Source organism: Gorilla gorilla, chromosome 12 (genome assembly GCF_029281585.2).
Source record: "Gorilla gorilla gorilla isolate KB3781 chromosome 12, NHGRI_mGorGor1-v2.1_pri, whole genome shotgun sequence".
Lineage (NCBI taxonomy): Eukaryota > Metazoa > Chordata > Mammalia > Primates > Hominidae > Gorilla > Gorilla gorilla.
The window spans coordinates 34,753,239-34,770,793 of NC_073236.2; the positions used below are offsets into that span (position 1 = coordinate 34,753,239).

Genomic DNA, 17,555 nt, shown 5'->3' on the forward strand with positions numbered 1-17,555 from the left:
CCCCTAAGCAGGTTGAGAACCCCATCCTCACACAAGCAACGATCTCATCTCCGCAACCTTCCACTCCTTTGGCCCCTCATTCCCACTACCCGTCTTGAGTTCTGGGAAGGCACCCCCCCCCCCCCACCCCACTCCGCTTCTCCCCTGGACTCCCAGTGCCCTGACTTCTCCTTCTGGCCAGAAGCCAAGGCTGGCTCCCAAGGGGCTATGTCCATGGTCTCGTTCCCAGCCCCGCAGCCACCACTGTGGGAAAACACTAGAGCTGGGCTGTCCCCTCCCACAGGCAGGCAGGGACCACAAAAGTGGTGGCTGTCCTGGGATTGTGGGGGAGGCCCAGTCCAGCCTCCCTCCACCCAGAGAGCCTTCCCTCTTGGTACCCAGAAGGGCTTTAGCCCAAACATCTTAGCCCCATCAGAGCAATCGTTTCATTTTCTCCATTTTATTTGTCAATATAAAAATACTCAAATATTTACAACAAATAAATACGCGGGGACACAATAAGTTACACCATTAGGAGCCCTCCTCCTAGGGCTGGAAGAGAGTATGCCATTGTCCACAGCAGGCCCACCCTCTCCCTTCTCTCCCCTCACACAGCCTTTCCCAGCCCTGTACAGGAAGAAGGCAAGTATAAAATACCACTGAACCCCGGGGCCAAGTGGGAGGCCCCACCCACCCTTCCCCCCAAACACACAGGAGGCTCCATCTCCCTCCCCCCACCCTGAAAACATTCACAGCCCTAGGAGCAGGACTAGGCCCACCCCAAGCCCTGCACTCCCCCTGAAGGGGCACAGCACCCTGTCCACCCCACCCCCATATGTACATCGCTGCCCGACACTCGGGACAGTGGGGGTAGGAGAGACAAAGTGATACAACCCCTTCCCCTTCATAGCTCCAATGACTCACCAGGAGGACCCAGGCCAAGGGAAGACTTGACAGAAACAGGAAGGCTATGCCACAAGCGCACACGCGCGTGCACACACACACACACACAAACACACGTGCAAATACAGACAAACACACATCTTGAAACTTCTGCCTTGAAAAGTTTTGGCGGCTGGGGTCCCGCGTGTCTGTGATTCACAGAGAGGAGGAAGATGCCTTCTGCGAGGCTGGTGCCCTGGTGAGCCACACCAAGTGGCAGTGCCCGTGCTGAGCAGAGCAGGTCCTCATGGCCGGGTGGGTGCTGGGCAGTATCTGTCCCAGACAGAGCAGGTGCCCGTGCCATGTCCCTGAGGTAGCTGGTGCCTGTGCAAAAGTAGGAGCTACACCTCCCACGCTTCCCGCCGACACGGTGGGGGTTCCCCTCATACTGATGACTCCTCGGGGTTGGAGTCGGGCAGTGGCTGGCGTTGCTGCAGTTTGCGTCTCAGTTCATCCGCGAGCTCAGGCAGTGGGTGCCCGAGCCCTCCCCGGTCCTCCCCTCCTAGTTGTAAGCGCACGTAACCATTGGCATTTGAGTTCCGCCCACCCCCCAGGTGAAGCCGAGTTGGAGAAGGCAGAGGCTGGCCTGGGATGCCTGGAGGTGGCGAAGGGGGCCCCCCGCCGGGCTGGCACCGGGCGTGCCCAGGTACTATCTTAAGGGAGCCATCTGAATAGTAGTAACCGACAGGATCCCAAAGTTTCTCATCTGGTTCAGGACAGGGCCGGAAGGGGGGACTGGTGGGCTCCTTGGGCAGCTCCAGGGGGTACACCAAGGTCCTCTCAGTAGCCTTGGCCCCTTTCTCCAGCTCTTCCCGCAGCCGCCGGCGCAATGACAGCACCAGCAGCAGCAGCACCAGGCACACAGCCCCTAGGGCCACCACCGCCAGCCACACCAGCCCCAGGTTTTCCAGGGGGGCCCGGGCCTCCAAGGTCACCGACGGGCCTGCCACGACAGCCACAAGGTAGCCTTCAGCAGCCAGCCGCGCCCCCTGCTCCTCTGAAAAGCAGTGGTAGGCCCCGGCGTGGCGGGGCTGGGCGGCCATCACAACCAGGGCCTGGAGCCGGGCATCGTAGAGGAAGGACCCGGGCTGTTCCGCAGGCAGGTCCCGGCCCCCAAAGGTCCAGCGGGCATGGGCCAAGTTGGAGGAGAGGTGGCAGGGCAGCACCAGGTCTGTGCCCACCACCACCGTGATGTTTTTGGGAGTGGGCCTGACTGCAGTGGCAGAGAAAACAGAGTGCATGTTAGTGCAGGAAAGCAGGGCTGGGGAAGAGGAGAACAGAAACTCCAGCTCTGGTCCAGGGCTCAGCCTGATGCGACGGGAAGGAAAAAGCTCACCTTTCTTACTGCCACGGAGGTTGCAGATGCCTGAAGTGTCCGAGGTCATCACATGCTGGATCAGTAGAGATCTGGTAGGGGATGTAGGGTACATCAGCAGCCTGGCTCCAACCACCCTGAGTCCCTGGAGGTCCTGGCCTATGTAGAGCCCAACTCACCCAGAGTGGCCACGCACGGCCACACAGCGGCTGGTGTTGACGCTCCAGGCACAATAGGGGTCCCGGGCGAGGACACAGTCTGCACAGGAGCGATACTTCATGCAGTCGGCCACGGGCAGCTGCACCAGCTGAGAGCGGGAGCCGGCAAAGAGCAGCTTCTGCGAGAAAAGCAGGGCGCAGGAGGGGGGTCAGCCAGGGCCACACCACGGGAGGGGCGGCTGCACCAGAACGCAGCACGGGGACAGCTTGGACTCCTGAAGGGGTCACAGAACGGGGCGCCAGAAGGAGGAACAAGGGAACAAGGCAGAGCTATAGTGCTGAAAAGGGAACTCTAAGAACCGCAGAACTCAGAGGGCTTACACAGGCCAGATGCAATCCTAAGCCCCTTATAGACGTGACCTTATTAGAAAGGGATGATGGGGCTGTGAGGCCAAAAAGTATAATCACACACACTCACACACACATAGTGCAGGAAATACATTTCAAGGCCCATCAGCCCTCACAACAGCAGCAGCATAACATAAGATGTTTTCCTGTTTCAACGGTGGATGCCAATCTGTGTGTTTATTCAACCACACACTTTCTTTCTGCCATTATTCCTTGTTCTAGGGGACAATTTTGAGTCATAATAGCTGGTAAAAGGCAAACAAATCAAAGTTCAGGAGGTGTAGCAAACATGCCACGAGAGTATTGCACAAGGCAACTAGGCACAGCAGGTCATGCCTGGAATCCCAGCACTTTGGGAGGCTGAGGTGGGCAAATCACTTGAGGTTAGGAGTTCAAGACCAGCCTGGCCAACATGGTAAAACCTTGTCTCTACTAAAAATACAAAAATTAGCCGGCTGGCCAGGCGCAGTGGCTCACGCCTGTAATCCCAGCACTTTGGGAGGCCGAGTCGGGCGGATCACAAGGTCAGGAGATCGAGACCATCCTGGCTAACACGGTGAAACCCCGTCTCTACTAAAAATACAAAAAGTTAGCCGGGCGCGGTGATGGGAGCCTGTAGTCCCAGCTACCTGGAAGGCTGAGGCAGGAGAATGGCGTGAACCTGGGAGGCAGAGCTTGCAGTGAGCCGAGATTGCGCCACTGCACTCCACCCTGGGTGACAGAGCGAGACTCCAACTCAAAAAAAAAAAAAAAAAAAATTAGCTGGGCATGGTGGCACGTGCCTGTAGTCCCAGTTGGGGACCAGTTGGGACCAGTTGGGGACCCAGTTGGGAGGCCGAGGCAGAATTGCTTGAACCCGGGAGGTGGAGGTTGCAGTGAGCGGAGATCATGCCACCGCACTCCAGCCTGGGCGACAGAGTGAGACTCCATCTCAAAGAAAACAAAAACAAAAACAAAAAACCTTTAGCTGGGCATAGTGGCAGGCACCTGTAATCCCAGCTACTCAGGAGGCTGAGGCATAAGAATAGCTTCAACCTGGGAGGTGGAGGTTGCAGTGAGCTGAGATCGCGTCACTGCACTCCAGCCTGGGTGACAGAGTGAGACTCCATCTCAAAAAAAAACCAAAAAGAGTATTGCACAAGGGTATAATGCAAGCACTTCAGGGAAACAGTCACGGAAATGGGGGCTGGAAGGAAACCACCATGGTGAGGGCATCATAAACATCTCACAGCCTGGGAGGTCTGGTCACAGGGGCATGGTCAGGGAAGAGGCCAGAGCCAGAACCACAGCACAGCTTGGAGGGTCTGAAAGAAACATGGGAGCAGTTGCCAAGGCTTGATGCTGGGAGCGCAGCCCCGCGACCTGGCTATATATAATGGCCCTGTGCAGTGCAGATTCCATTCTGTTTTCATTCTCGTTTCCAGGAACCCACCCCAAGTTAAGCAAGGTGTGCATCCACATGTGTGTGTGTTTTCCTAACTCTGCACTGGCCAAGCACATAGGCCCAACTGGGAGAAGCAGCCAGATGGAGAGAGTGAGATGGGATAGTGCTGGGGACAGTGGCAGATAGGGCCCAACTTACTACCTTGCTCTGAGATAGCACCAGGCTTCTCATGGGCTCCTGGTCAAACAGCTGCAGCTCCTCAATCAGGTGAACCCAGGGCCCCAGGCTCACAGCCTTGAGCAGCCAGCCATCTCCTGGGGGGTGCAGAGGAGAAGGTGTAAATGAGAGGGCACAAGGCCGTGGGGCAGCTCCAAATCTCCCTGCCCTGGGCACACGGGCTTCTGCCCAGCCTTGAGCAGCCATGCCTGCATACCCATGCACCCACCTGTGCCAATGAACAGCACTGTATAGGTGGCTCCATCAAGTCCTGTAACCCGGTCGGCCACCAGGTGGGTGAAATTGGTGCCCTTCTTCACGAGCAGGGGGCGGCTCCACCGAGGCCCCACCTGCTCCTCCATCAGCGGGTGCTTCTTGACGAAGTTGAGGATGTTGTCGGGTAGCTCCAGGGAGCTGGTGTAGCCGTGGCGCCGATGCCAGTTGTTAATGCACTGGGGGCAGGATGTGGGGGGCAGGCCATCAGCAGGGTGGGATGGCACCGCAGCTGGGTGGGGAGATGCATCCCTGCCCTAGCACTCACCGAGCCAGGCCGAGGGCTGGGTACAGGGTCAGTGTAGCGGTCCCACTTCTGGGCTTCCTCATGGTACTCCTTATAGGGGCCCTCAAACACCCGCTGGATCTCTTCCAACTGGTACTCACAGATGGCCGACAGGTACATGTCACCCCTGTCACAGTGAGAGGGAGCCCAGGGTCAGGTACCCACCTTATCTCTTCCCACCCCAGCTAAGGGCAAGCAGCAGGAAGGCAGGGCCCGGCACAAACTGGCCATGGGTACCAGAATGCCCTGGCAGCTCAAGTGCCACCTGGCATGGGGCCCTGCCCCTTCACAGGCAGCTCTGAAAGGGGCAGGTGCCAGCATTCTCCTTGGCTTCTGGACACCTGGCTTCCGGGACTGTCTCTGAGGCCTGGTCCAGGCTCCCACCCATGCACCGTCCCTGACCTGAACCCCAGCTCCTCCCCACTCTGTGGGAGCCCTGGCCAACTCACCACTGTGCTTGAAAAACCCCAAAGAAGGTGGTGTTGTGCCAGGAGGTGTCCTGCAGGGTATGCATCGCCTGCAGCTGGTTGAAGTAGAGCTGCCAGTTCGGGGCAGAGCACGCCAGCCGCGCCTTCAGGAACGTGGTCCACTTCTTCTGCAGGGTCCGTGCGCCCCCCATATCGCCCTGGCAGACGGCAAGGGGACACTGCTGGTCAGCCCCGCTGGGCCAGCAGGGCTCCCAGGGCCCACCGCTGTGAGACTCGGTACCTTGCAGACGCGGGCCACACGAGCCACCACCTGCTCGGCATAGCAGTCGGACTCCACTGCCCGCTCCCTGAAGAAGAAGTAGACCTTGTCGTCGTCCCCCGTGAAGCTGCCCACACTCTCAGGTACATAGGCAGAGCCTACAAAGTGAGGTTCTGTGGGAAGGGGAGGAGGTCAGCAGGGAGGGGCTGGGCCCCGGGGGACCTCCCACCCATGGCTCCCACAGGCCCCCCGGGGGCTCACCGTTGAGCCAAAAGGCCAGGTACTCTGTCTTCATGGAGTGGTGGGGCCCCATGTTACGCAGGATAATGGGTTCCGTGCCCAGGAAGTTGTTGAGTGTGGCCGAGTACAGCTCACCATCTATGGGAGACAGAGGTCAGCTAGGCCACACATGAGGTATGGACACATCCGGCCAACACAGACCCAAGTGGAACCAAGCCCCAAGGACTCACCCAGCCTGCATGGGGGGCAGCCACTCACCCACAAGAAGGCCAGCATGGCCCTTAGCTGGGTCATAGGGACACTTGCCCTTCCCATCTTCAAACTCTCCACGCTCCAAAGTGAAGGTGAGCATGTTCTAAGGACAGAGAGAGAGGTGATGAGGAGATGCTTAAGGGCAGGGCTCTGTGGGCCACATCCACGAGTCCAGAGAAGGGTGAGGAGGGCGGGGGGCTGGGGACACCGAGGTAGGAGGGCAGCACTCACGACGTAGGTGCACTTAGGCTGGAAGGCGTAGGTGCCACAGACGTACAGGTGGGAGGCATTGTAGGGCTGCAGGAAGCGGATGAAGTTGAAGCACTCGGTCTGGGGGCAGAAAGGTGTCCCGTTAGTGAGAGCGCGAGGGCCAGAATGGGAGGAGACGTCCTGGGGCGAAGGCAGCACCAGGAGCAGGGTCCAAGCACCCACCTGGTTGTTCTTCCCTTTCTGGATACACTCAGTCTTCTTCTCCACGGGGGCCTCCCAGGAGATCTGGGGAAAGGGAAGGGGATGTCAGCCACGTTACAGGTACAGACTGAGCACGTGTCACAAGCACAGCCTGCAGCAGCAACACAGGGACGCCCAGTGCAGAGGCATGGTCCCTATTCTCTGGGGACTTCCTTTAGTACAGAATGGAAGCCCCAAACCACCCCACTACACAGAATTCAGTAAGTGCCAGAGAGGAGAGGAATGCCGCATGCTGACCCCAACCAGAGGGCAGGCCCCGGATGCCCAGCAGCACTTCTGTGGGGGCAGCCAGGCTGAGGGACCACCTGGCCAAGCACAGCCCCTCTGGGCCTTGCCCTCTGGCAGGCCCGACTGCCTCCCGCTGCCCCACCTCTCACCACTCCTTGCAGCTCCAGGGCCTCCATGCTGAAGGCAAACAGGGCCTCTCGGGCGCCCACGTACAGAAGACCAGTCGGCTCCGTCAGCGTCAGTGTCAGGAAGTCCTGGATGCCGGTCTGGGAGAACCGCCGTACTACCGTGGCCAGCTCTGCAGGGGTAAGCATGGCTGCTGATGGGCAGGACCCCTGGGGCTCGACAGCCCTCAGTCTTGCTCCACGAGAGCCAGCACCCCATGCCACAAGCAGATGCCAGCCAAACCCCCTGATTGGCAATAAAGGACACTTTTGAAACAGCCTTTGGCCCTGACAGCCCCACCTGGGCCTCCCTAGCCTTTCCCAGCCTGGGAGGAGGCAAATCCAGGCTGCTGGGAGGAAGGAAGGATATCTCAGCCACAGCTTCCGGCCAGAGGAAGCCATCAGACTGATGGCTCTTGCTCTCAGGGTCAATGGCACCTCCGGCCGCAGGGCTGGGCACCCCCACCCCACCCTCGCTTCCTCGGCGGCTGCTTCCTTCTTTGCCCTGCTGCCCACTGCCTCTATCAGAGTCCAGCAGAGCAGGAGGCACAGACGGCTATGAGTACTCCCTGCCTCAAGAAACCCTTCACTCCAGCAGGACCCCAATCCAGGCTGCCAGAGGTGTGAGCACAGCAGGCCACTAGGACAGGTGGGGATGGCAGGAGGGGAGCTGGGCTGTGAGCCAGGCCAGGGAGGTCCGGAGAAACCAGAGGCTCAGAGAGCGGAGATGGGGCTGGGGCCTGGGAAGTCTTGCTGCCACCCGGCATGCAGGGCACCACGACATTTATACAGTCACGTGATTCCTACATCAGCTGCCAAATATGGCTGCCGACCTGTCCTCAGGGTCCCCCCAAACCAGCCTTAGTCTTTGCAGGCAACAATGGATCCAGACACAGACCGGCATGGCAGGGCTTCACTGGCACCCGAGTGGAGCCTGTGGGAGGTGAGCTCATCCCAGGTCCCCAGAGCGCACGGCTGATACAAACACCTGACATCACCTTTCACATGGGTGTGTGCACAGGGGGCACTGCTGGGCCCCCGCTGTGCCCTGGCAACCATGCGAGCATGTGCACGTACACACACACTTCCAGGGCCACCAGAGTGTATGATGTGTACAGGGCAGTAGGAGGTCTTAGGGGGGCCTGGGGAGCCAGGGGAGAGAGCCTCCAGTTTATATTTATCCCGGTTCCAGTTTCTCTTTAGGCTCCCAGCGCCAGTGACAATTCAAGAAGCGAGGCGTGGAGAGGGCGAGGCAGAAGGCTCTCCCTCGCACACCTGGGCAGGCAGTCTGGGGTGGGCAGTTGGACAGAGCTCCCCCAGAGGAGGCTAATCCCAGGTCCCAACCCACACTGCCCGTTCTTGGCCCCTGGGGTCAACTCGAGTTTCTTAGAAAGCTGTGCCACACACGTGAGAATAAAGCCAGCACACTATGGGGGCAACTCCTCAGCAGCCTGTCCCTGACTTCCTCCTCACCCCTCCAGGCACTCACCCCCAGAAGACACTGTCTTACGCGGCACAAGGTTCCACCACACCTCAGCCCCAATGCCCAGGCCCCACAGCCTTGCTGCCAGCAGCCAGACAGCCCAGTGTGGGGCCATGGCGCACGCCCCGGCTCTGAGCTTCAGGCCAGCTGTCCTGCTGAGGGAAAAGACATGGTCAGAAATCACAGCCAGAGAAAGCAAACCAGAGGGGCCCGCAGCAGGAGAGGCCACAGGACTCCTCATCAGGCCTTCCAGGAGCCCCGGTGCCCTCCTTCCCCTTCTCTTTGGAGGTGGACCTAAGTCCCCACAGTTGGCCTCTGCCTAAAAGACCACAGGTCTCCCTGGGAAGCGGGGAGGAGTTGAGTTGGCTGAAGGCTAAACAGGCTCCGGGAAGCCCTCCCTGGCCTCCAGACCCACCACTACCTCTGCGCAACAGGAAATCATTTGAGAAATAAAAAGGGGACCCCCGCCCAACATACACACTCAGGCCTAAGAGGTTTGAGTTTCTTGAAAGAACCTCAGGCAGCAGGCCTTGCAGCCACTGGGGCTCCGGACCCTGCCAACACCTAATTCTGGGAGGAAGACTCCTTAGGGCGACGAGGGCATGCGGTGGGGTAGGCGGTCGGGAAAGCCCCACAGGGGAAACCTGGTGCGGCCGGCTGTGAGCGGAGGTCCCGGTCCCGGCCTGTCCCCTTCCCCAGCGCAGACAATAGCCCTGCAGAACCCCAAACCCCGTTCCACATCAGCAGGGCAGGCGTGTGAGAAGGGCCGGGAGCGAAGGGGCCCAGCTTCCCGAGGCCCCTTTGTTGCCCAAGAGGGAGGCAGGAAGTGGGTGGGATGGGCGTGGAAATGACCAGGGCCTCATCCTGTTCCTCGCACTGCCTCCTCCGAGACACCAGCCCTCTGGCGGAGGGGCAGTGGGGGGACCGAGCTCGGGTCGAATCGGGGACTCCGGCGGCGCGGGCAGGCGACGGGGGGAGGTAGGGGCGGGGACGCGAGGGGGTTCCTCCTGGGCCACTGGCAACGCGCCGCGCACGGCCGGAACCCGCTGCGCTCCCGCGACTCTGACGAACCTTCCCAACTCGGGGACTGCGCCCCAGGGACCCTGGCCTGGGCGGGCCAGCGGGATTGGCTTCCCCTGCTCCAGCCTTCCCGTGCCAGGGGCGGAGACGCAGAAGCTGGGGACCTGCTCACCCCCAAACAAAGGGTCCCCGCCAAGACCCCGTCCCGGGTCCCCCCGGGTTCTCCCCTCCCCCAGCTCCAGGGATTTGAACGCAAACAAAGCGGCGGCGCGGGGAGCGTGGCGAGCCCGGCCTGCGGACGCCCCCTGTCGGCCCAGAGCCCCGGCGCGGGAGGGCGGGGGCTGCGCCCCAGACCAGCCCCCCAAAACGCCCCCGGCCTCATCTCGGCTCCTTACCCGAGGATCGGGCCGCACCCCGTGGCGTGTTCCGAGGATCCGCCCGGCAGCGGTGCTCCCACCCGCAGCTCCCCCCAGGGCGAGGAAACGGACAGCCGGGAGGAGGGGTTGGGGGGAGGGGTGCGGGATCCAGGCGGGGCGCCCCACACCCTCGCCCACCCCGAGCGGCCAGCCGTGGACCGCGGCCCTCCCTGCAGGGCGAGCGCTCCAGCCGGGGACGGCGCGGCCCGGCTCGGCCCGGGGGCCTGGCTTTCCGGGACAACCCGCCTCCCCAGCGGAATGGGCGGGCGGGCGGGGGGCCGCGGCAGGGAAATCCGATCCCACAACATCGGCCTCGCTCCAAGCCCGCCCCAAACTTTCCATCGGGGGTGGGAGCGCCGAGGGCAGTCCAGGAGCCTGGCGAGGATCCCGGCCGCGGACCGGACCGCGCGAGGAACCCTCGCTGGCGCGCCCCTCTGGCCCCAGGGCTGCGGGGCTGCAGGCGCTGTGCGCCCCACTCCCGAGACCCTGCGAAGCAGCCGCGGGGGTCGCAGGAAGGATCCCCGCGTACAGCCGTCTCCGCCGCCGCGGCTCCCCGCGCCCCAGCCCCTGTCCCTCCCGCGTCCGGCAGCCCCTGCCCAAGCAAAGGGACAAAGCGGCGGCTCCGGGGCCCCGCGGCTCCAGCCTCACGCAAGCCCGGCCTCGCTCACCTATTGCGCGCAGCTCCAGTCCCCGGGCGCCGCCCTCGCGTTCGGCTCCGATCGCCGTCCACCCCTGCCCCCGCGTCGCCGCCTGCCCGCGCTCGCCCGCCAGCCCTCCGCGGCCTCTCTGCCACCGCCCCTCCGTCCCCGCCCGGCTCCGCGCCCCTAGGCTCGGGCTCCCCGCGCCACCACGGCGGGCGCCGGCTCTTTCTCCAGCGCGGCCGCGGCTCTCCGCCCCCTTCCCCTTGACGTCAGGCTGGGGGGGTCGAGCGGAGGCCGGGGGCGGGCCGCGAAGGCTCGCTCAGGAGGGGGCTGCGACCCGCAGCGACCTGTGGACCCGCCCGCTCTCCGCCCGGGGGCTCGGACCTCCGCCTCTCCGGGTGCCCGGACCTCAACCCCTCCAGGTGTCCAGCAGCCCCGGGGCTCGGAGTCGCGGGCTGCGCCACAGCGCCCGGAGGGAGGTGGGGCGGGGGAGGGACTCCGGGTATGGCCACGGGGGAATCACACTCACCCGATCTTTCTGAAGTGTCCCCCGAAGACCCCGGGCGGGCTGGGCTGGGGAGAGGGACTCCCGACCCTGCAGTTGCAGGAACGACCGCGGGCGAGCCACGTCGAGGCGAGTATCCAGGGGAGGCACGCTGGGGGAACCGCGGCGTCTTTTGGGGCGGACCAGAGGGGTCTGCCTTTTGGCCCCGAATTCTGCCTCTTTCTAGGCCCCGAGGACCACTGGTCCCTGCCCTCAAGTCTGGAAAGGGCTTCACCAGCCAGGAAGACCCTTCAATCAACAGAAAGGGCCTGCTCCTGCTTCTCACTCTTTGGGCAAAGCGCCTATCCCCAGAAAATGACTCCTGGTGCCACTGGAAGGCTGATTAACAAGTGGCATCAGCCCTACTGTTCAGATGAAAGGGGCTGTGGGGAGCCACGCTGCAGAACCACCGCCACCTTCAGAACCACCAGCCTCCGCCCACAGCCACTCCTAGAAGCAACTTGTAGCTCTGGCCTCATGGGCGGTGCAGCGTCTTTCCAGCCAGCTGGTCCTCTGCGCTGGGCAGGTGGTTAGAAGAGGTGGTCCTCATGGAGGACACCCCACGGGCACCTGGAGACAGATGCTACCTCCTGGCTAGGGGCAAAAGGCAGAGGTGAAAGGGCTTGACGTCCTGAGGTTTGGAGGTAACTTTAAGCCAGGGTGCAGTCCTGGAGGGGAGGAACACTTCAGGCTGTGTCAGCAGATCTGGATTATAAATCAGTCCGACAGCAGCTTTTGTTCTGGGTTAAAACTTGGCATCTGAAAAGTGGAGACCAGAAGAGTGGTGGAGATAATTGAGAAAAGCAGCCCAGTTTGGTTTCAGTAACAATCGGGTCTTTGCTGGTACACATAATGGCCCCTTCTCCCTTGCTGGCCAAAGCCACGTTTCCCAGCTCTTTTCCACTAGGAAAAAGAAAAAAAGCTGTGGCCTTGGAGATGCTGGAGATAATGACCATGGGGTGGGCAGGGAAGGCCTCCTGCTTCAGCTGACAAGGTGGGAGAAGATGTGTCACCCTCGTGTTTAGTTTATTCCCCGTATCTATTCAAGCGGGGGGTAAACTGAGATGCAAGTGCCCTCACTTGTGTTCTGTGCTTTAGATTTTTGCAGCTTGTCTTGATGTACATTTTCTTACTTCACCCTTATGACCACCCTTTAAAAAGTAAGTAATTTGGGAGGCTGAGATGGGAGGATCACTTGACCCCAGGAGTTCAAGACCAGCCAGGGCAACATACTGAGACCCTGTCTCTACAAAAGAAATTATTATTATTATTTTTTTTTTGAGACAGAGTCTCACTCTGTCACCCAGGCGGGAGTGCAATAGCGCGATCTCGGCTCACTGCAACCTCCACCTCCTGGGTTCAAGTGATTCTCCTGCCTCAGCCTCCCAAGTAGCTGGAATTACAGGTGCCTGCCACCACACCTGGCTAATTTTTGTATTTTTAGTAGAGACGGGGTTTCACCATGTTGACCGGGCATGCGCCACCATGCCTAGCTAATTTGTGTATTTTTAGTAGAGATGGGACTTCGCCGTTTTGGTCAGGCTGCGCTTGAACTCCTGACTTCAGGTGGTCCACCTGCTTAGGCCTCCCAAAGTGCTGGGATTAGCCACTACGCCCAGCCCCAAATTAAAAAAAAAAACTAGCGGTGCGTGGCCAGGAGGGGTGGCTCACGCCTGTAATCCCAGCACTTTGGGAGGCTGAGGCAGGCGGATCACGAGATCAGGAGATCCAGACCATCCTGGCTAACATGGTGAAACCCTGTCTTTACTAAAAATACAGAAAAATTAGCCAGGCGTGGTGTCGGGCGCCTGTAGTCCCAGCTACTCGGGAGGCTGAGACAGGAGAATGGCGTGAACCCGGGAGGCAGAGCTTGTAGTGAGCCAAGATCACTCCACTGCACTACAGCCTGGGCGACAGAAGGAGACTCTGTCTCAAAAACAAACAAACAAACAAACAAACAAACAAACTAGCGGGGTGTGGTGGCATGCATCTGTAAGTCCCAGCTACTCAGGAGGCTGAAGTGGGAGGGTCGCTTGAGCCCAGGAGGTTGAGGCTGCAGTGAGCTGTGATTGTGCCATTGCACTCCAGCCTGTAGAGCGAGACCCTGCCTTGACAAAATTAAAAAAATAAGTATTGTTGCTCCCCTTTTGGAGATGAGTCAAAAAGATTAAACAACTAGCCCCAAGTCATGGAGATAATTAAAAAAGATTAAACAACTAGCCCCAAGTCATGGAGATAAAAAGGTCAGAATTTCTTTTTTAGAAACGGGGTCTTACTCTGTTGCCCAGTCTGGAGTGCAATGGCACAGTCATGGCTCAATGTGACCTCAGACTCCTGGGCTCAAGCGGTCCTCCCACATGAGCCTCCCAAGACTGCAGGTGCACACCATCATACACGGGACAGGGTCTCGCTATATTGCTCAGACTGGAAAGTTCAGATTTTTAAATCAGGTCTTGGGACTCCCAATTCTGTTTTTCCACGGAGTCACCATCTATCCTGACAATGCTCCATTTCATGCTGTTTTTCCTGACCTTCAATACTGCTCCCCCATCCCCCCACCTCTAGGTGTGAAGGTTACCAGGAGAGACCTGAGCTTGCTGGCTCTGACTCCAAGGTGGCCTCAGTGGAAAGTTTCAAAAGGCAACCGGTTTGGTTTCACTGGCAGGGTAGCGGCAGGCGTTTGGGTTCTGGAGGCCCAGGAATGTAGAAGCCTCCAGCTAACAGACTCCACGCACCTATCCTCCCAAACACTCTCGGAGATAAGCTCCCAGCTCCCTCCCCTTTTCCACCTTCATGCACTTCCTGCTGTATTCTGTCCATTCCAGCACTGGCCCTTTCTGTGGGTGGGTGGGCAGAGGATACAGTTTCCTGCATGACTACTTGCTCATGATTCATACTTCTAAATGAAAGTACAACTGATATAAAAAAAAGATTTCTGGGTCTTCAATTAATAAAAAAATTACTAATACAGGTACCGGGGGTGGGGGGAGGTGCACGTGTACCTGACTAGTCTCCCTAGGGCCTAGCGTATCTATGGAAGGTATCCACACTTTGGGACTCAGGCCTTGACAACTGCTTGTGGTCGTGTCAAGGAAAGACACAGAAATGGTGCTAAATGACTCTCAAGAGTCTTCAAAGATCACCCAGCAGCTCAGGCCAGCCCCTAGAGATGACCTAAAGAGTCTTTCCTGAAAAGCAAGTCCCCCTTCCCATCTCTTGATGTTGGTTGGGGGCTACACTGCCCTTCATTTGAGCTACTCGCCTGCTAGCTCTCCTGAGGCAGCCAGAGGGAGGCCCTGGGTGGACACTGGGTTCTCTGGTGAATGCTGCCTGGTGGATTTCCAAGGCAGCCAGGACTGCCGTCATCCCACAGATGGGGAAGTGAGAAAGCGTGGGTCAGCTACCCTTCAAGGGTCTTTCTGAGCGCCTGGGGACCGAGGTGACTAGGGACATAGGAAAATGACTCTCCCTCCCTACTTCCTCCAAAGGAGAGTTATCAAAGCTGCCCACCTGGGATGTCTTTCCCTTCCCAGCCCCTCCCTGTCACCAGTACCAAAAGGAAGCAGGAAAACATCCGTCATCACAGCCCCGGATGTGGATTTTCCAGTGGCTCCTATCAGGATATCCCCCAGCCTTTTCCCAAGGGCTTAGGGATCTGGAAAAGTCAAAGATCTGGAGGGCAAGTGGTCACATTGCCAGCACCACTGTGAAAATCTGGACCTTGGGGAGGCTGAGTCTCTAACCGATCCCAGACTAGTTTTAGAAGATCTGGTCAGCTCCCAGCCAGTCCCAGAGAGGGCCCATTACACACCCCAGGGGACAGCATACGCCCTTGGGCGACCTCACAGTGCACACCTCTGCTCGGGTTACAGCCAGGTCTCTGGAGGGACTGAGTCGTCACCGACACCTCCTCTCCTCTTGGTATCTATTTCTCTCTTGGGGATGGGTATGTTTGGGGAGCAGTAGAGGAGGGGACAGTGGACAAGAGCCAGGACTGGGGAGGAAGGCTCCAGTTATCGATGCTGATGGACAGCTCGGCTCCTTCTCAGAGCCAGGTAGGGCCACCTTCGAGAGAACTGGAAACTCCCCGTTTAGCTTCTCAGGCCTCCCTACTTCCTCTTTGCCCTTGGCAGTAAGAACAAAGAAGGGAAATTTCAAAGGTGATTTCCAGGTTTCCAGAGAAAAGTGAATAGCTACAGATGAACTGTCGGTGCATGCAGTGTTGGAGCAGGGCAGCCCGAGGGCGGGTGAAGGAGGCTGGCTCACCATAGTCCCTGCTCGCTCACTGGAGGATCTGAGGTTGACCTGATGCTGCCGGGGCTTCGGGGGTGCCCGGGCCATGGGGGCATGTGATGTAGCCAGGAACAGAAACTTGAACTGTCACGGAGGTCGCTTGGCATCTAAGTCACGCTGGCCGAGGGTTTCTTCCACCTCTCATTTGGCAAAGGCTGCTAGGCAGAAAGGCATCCTGTATGGTATCCAGCACTGTGCTGTGCGTGTGCCCGTGCCCCTGAATAATAGATGCCCCCAGCTCCTAGCATTCTGGGGACGCAGTGAGGGAGGCAGCTGTGTCTGAAACAGCCTCAGGAACTGGTGAGCTCCACTTTGGGTCTGCATGTTGAGCCACTTAGCCTGAAAGTCCTTTATTTTGGGGGAGTCTCTCTCCTAGTTAGCCCGCCCACCCTATCCCTGTGCATGAAAGCCGAAGAGAGGGAGGGGTACATAAAAGCAGAAGAGTTGTATGCAGCCGCCATGGAAGAATTAGCAGACAGCCAGGGTTGAGTTGAGGAGTGGGCACAGTCCAGTGTGGCAGGGGCAATCCTCTGCCACTGCCTAGCTACCTCTTGTGTCACCTGCAAAACCCCATCCAAACCCAGGAAGGGTCAGGAGGGGCCAGGGACTAAATGTGGATTCTCAGGGTTGGAGGAGTGGGCAAAGTAGATCTCCTGGAGCACAAAGGGAGCACTCCCTTCTCAAGGGGTTCAGGTCAAAGATACCTAGGACCCTATTAGGGATCAGGTCCCATGAACTCATCTGGGGCAAGTCGGAGGAAAAGCAAAAGCAGCATCTGGAAGTGTCTTCTGAACCGCCCCCACTCCTGAGGCTGGGGAGTTGATTTCAGAGCTCAGCACTAAATGGAATTAAGTGTAATTACAGCCCTGATCCACATCTCACTCTGTGCGTCCTCCTCAGCAGGGGCGGGGAATGGGGAGTGGTCCCAGACTGGGTCCAAACAAACGTCCCATTCCTGGGTTTCTGACAGCTCTTGGGCCACAGTGGGCTGTAGGGAGCACTGCCCCTCCCCGGGGACTTGCAGACAGCCCGCTGCTACAGGCGGGGCTGGGCCTGGGCCCCAGTGCTGTAACTGTCGAGCTAAGAACCCAGCTAAACACAGGCAGAGGCATCAGGAGACCAGGAGACTGGACGCTGGCATGAGCCCTCGGGACAGGGACTGAAGGAAGTGTTCTAAACCACTGATGCTGAAAGAAGACTTTAATGTGCACAAAGAAACCTCACATTAGTGACAGGGAGACAGAGGAAGGAGGGTGGGGAGGACTGAGGCCCAGGAAAACCAGAGCTATGGAGACAGAGGCCTTAGGGAAGAGGAGATGGCTGGGAGGAGTGCTGAGGGGTGGGTGAGGCAGAGAGGCCCATCCCTTGCTGAGAGGAGAGGGGGTCGGGGCGGTGGCAGAGGCAGGCTCTTGCTGAGAGGAGAGGGGTCGGGGCGGTGGCAGAGGCAGGCTCTTGCTGAGAGGAGAGGGGTCGGGGCGGTGGCAGAGGCAGGCTCTTGCTGAGAGGAGAGGGGTCGGGGCGGTGGCAGGGGCAGGCTCTTGCCTCATCAGGCTGGTCAGCATGTGGCCTCCTCTGGCCTTGATGCTTCGCTTCCTCCAGTTCCCTGAGCCTGTTCACTTCCTGCCGGAGCCAGGAGCCCTGGGCTGCCCTGACCCTGTTCCTTTAGATGTCTTTCCAGGGGCTGAAATACTGGGCCTGCGGCGAGGAGAAAAGCAGGCTGTGAGGGCCTGGGCCCAGTTGCTGCCCACTGCCCTGCAGCTCCCCGGGCTGGCGGTGTCCGTTCAGCACCCATCGCAGGCTCATGCCAGGGGCCGAGTGAGCAGGATGCCTGGGTTCACACTACTGGCGAGGACACAGCGGTCATCAGGCTACGTGACCGTATAAGTGGTCTCCCAGGGCCCCTCTACCAGGCCCCGAATCACTTTTCCTTCTTCTCGTGACAAGCACACTGCTCCCACCAGAGGCTGGTGAGATCTAGTTCCTTGGGGAGTGAGGGTGAGGTTTGTTCTCCAGCCTTCTCAGAGACTTGGCGAAATCTGAGACCCAAACCACAGCCTGTGGCCAGTGTGTCAGACCTAAGTCAGAGGTTATAGGAGAAGGACAAAAGAGGAGTCAAGAAGAGGCAGGCTAGGAGAGGAGGGGCACTGGTGGTGGG

At 59.4% G+C, this 17,555-nt stretch overlaps 2 protein-coding genes across 17 annotated transcripts in view; both read right to left on the reverse strand.

Moving 5' to 3' along the window:
* Positions 1-423: 423 nt before the first annotated feature.
* SEMA4C (semaphorin 4C) lies at positions 424-11,161 on the reverse strand. Of its 7 annotated transcripts, none has more exons than XM_055378550.2 (15): positions 11,093-11,161; positions 8,493-8,638; positions 6,989-7,137; positions 6,573-6,635; positions 6,372-6,470; positions 6,147-6,243; positions 5,910-6,026; positions 5,670-5,821; positions 5,411-5,586; positions 4,944-5,088; positions 4,632-4,854; positions 4,388-4,500; positions 2,416-2,573; positions 2,258-2,328; positions 424-2,134 (listed from the first exon to the last, which is right to left on the reverse strand). In XM_055378550.2, exons 2-15 carry the CDS (start codon positions 8,599-8,601, stop codon positions 1,305-1,307), a joined length of 2,502 nt encoding a protein of 833 aa, XP_055234525.2. In that variant the 5' UTR covers positions 8,602-8,638; positions 11,093-11,161; the 3' UTR covers positions 424-1,304. The 7 variants fall into 7 exon arrangements, with proteins under 7 accessions (XP_055234525.2, XP_030864078.3, XP_030864079.3 ...); XM_031008218.3 differs by lacking the exon at positions 11,093-11,161 and adding an exon at positions 10,591-10,700; XM_031008219.3 differs by lacking the exon at positions 11,093-11,161 and adding an exon at positions 10,591-10,674 and having other exon boundaries at positions 8,493-8,641.
* A 5,421-nt stretch (positions 11,162-16,582) lies between these two features.
* FAM178B (family with sequence similarity 178 member B) overlaps positions 16,583-17,555 on the reverse strand; it is a 112,554-nt gene continuing 111,581 nt past the window's right edge. For all 10 annotated transcript variants that reach the window (XM_055378541.2, XM_063695564.1, XM_055378540.2 and 7 more), the window contains one exon: positions 16,583-17,095. In XM_055378541.2, the coding sequence (XP_055234516.2) occupies positions 17,063-17,095 (33 nt within the window). In that variant the 3' untranslated portion in view covers positions 16,583-17,062. The remainder of the gene's footprint in view (positions 17,096-17,555) is intronic.

Coding starts and splice junctions, on each gene's coding strand:
- SEMA4C (XM_031008220.3), bottom strand. CDS start 10,230: ATGTTGTGGGATCGGATTTCCCTGCCGCGGCCCCCCGCCCGCCCGCCC. Junction 6,471..6,572: donor AGAAAGGGAAGAACAACCAG/GTGGGTGCTTGG, acceptor TTCTGCCCCCAG/ACCGAGTGCTTCAACTTCAT. Junction 6,027..6,146: donor CCATGCTGGCCTTCTTGTGG/GTGAGTGGCTGC, acceptor TGTCTCCCATAG/ATGGTGAGCTGTACTCGGCC.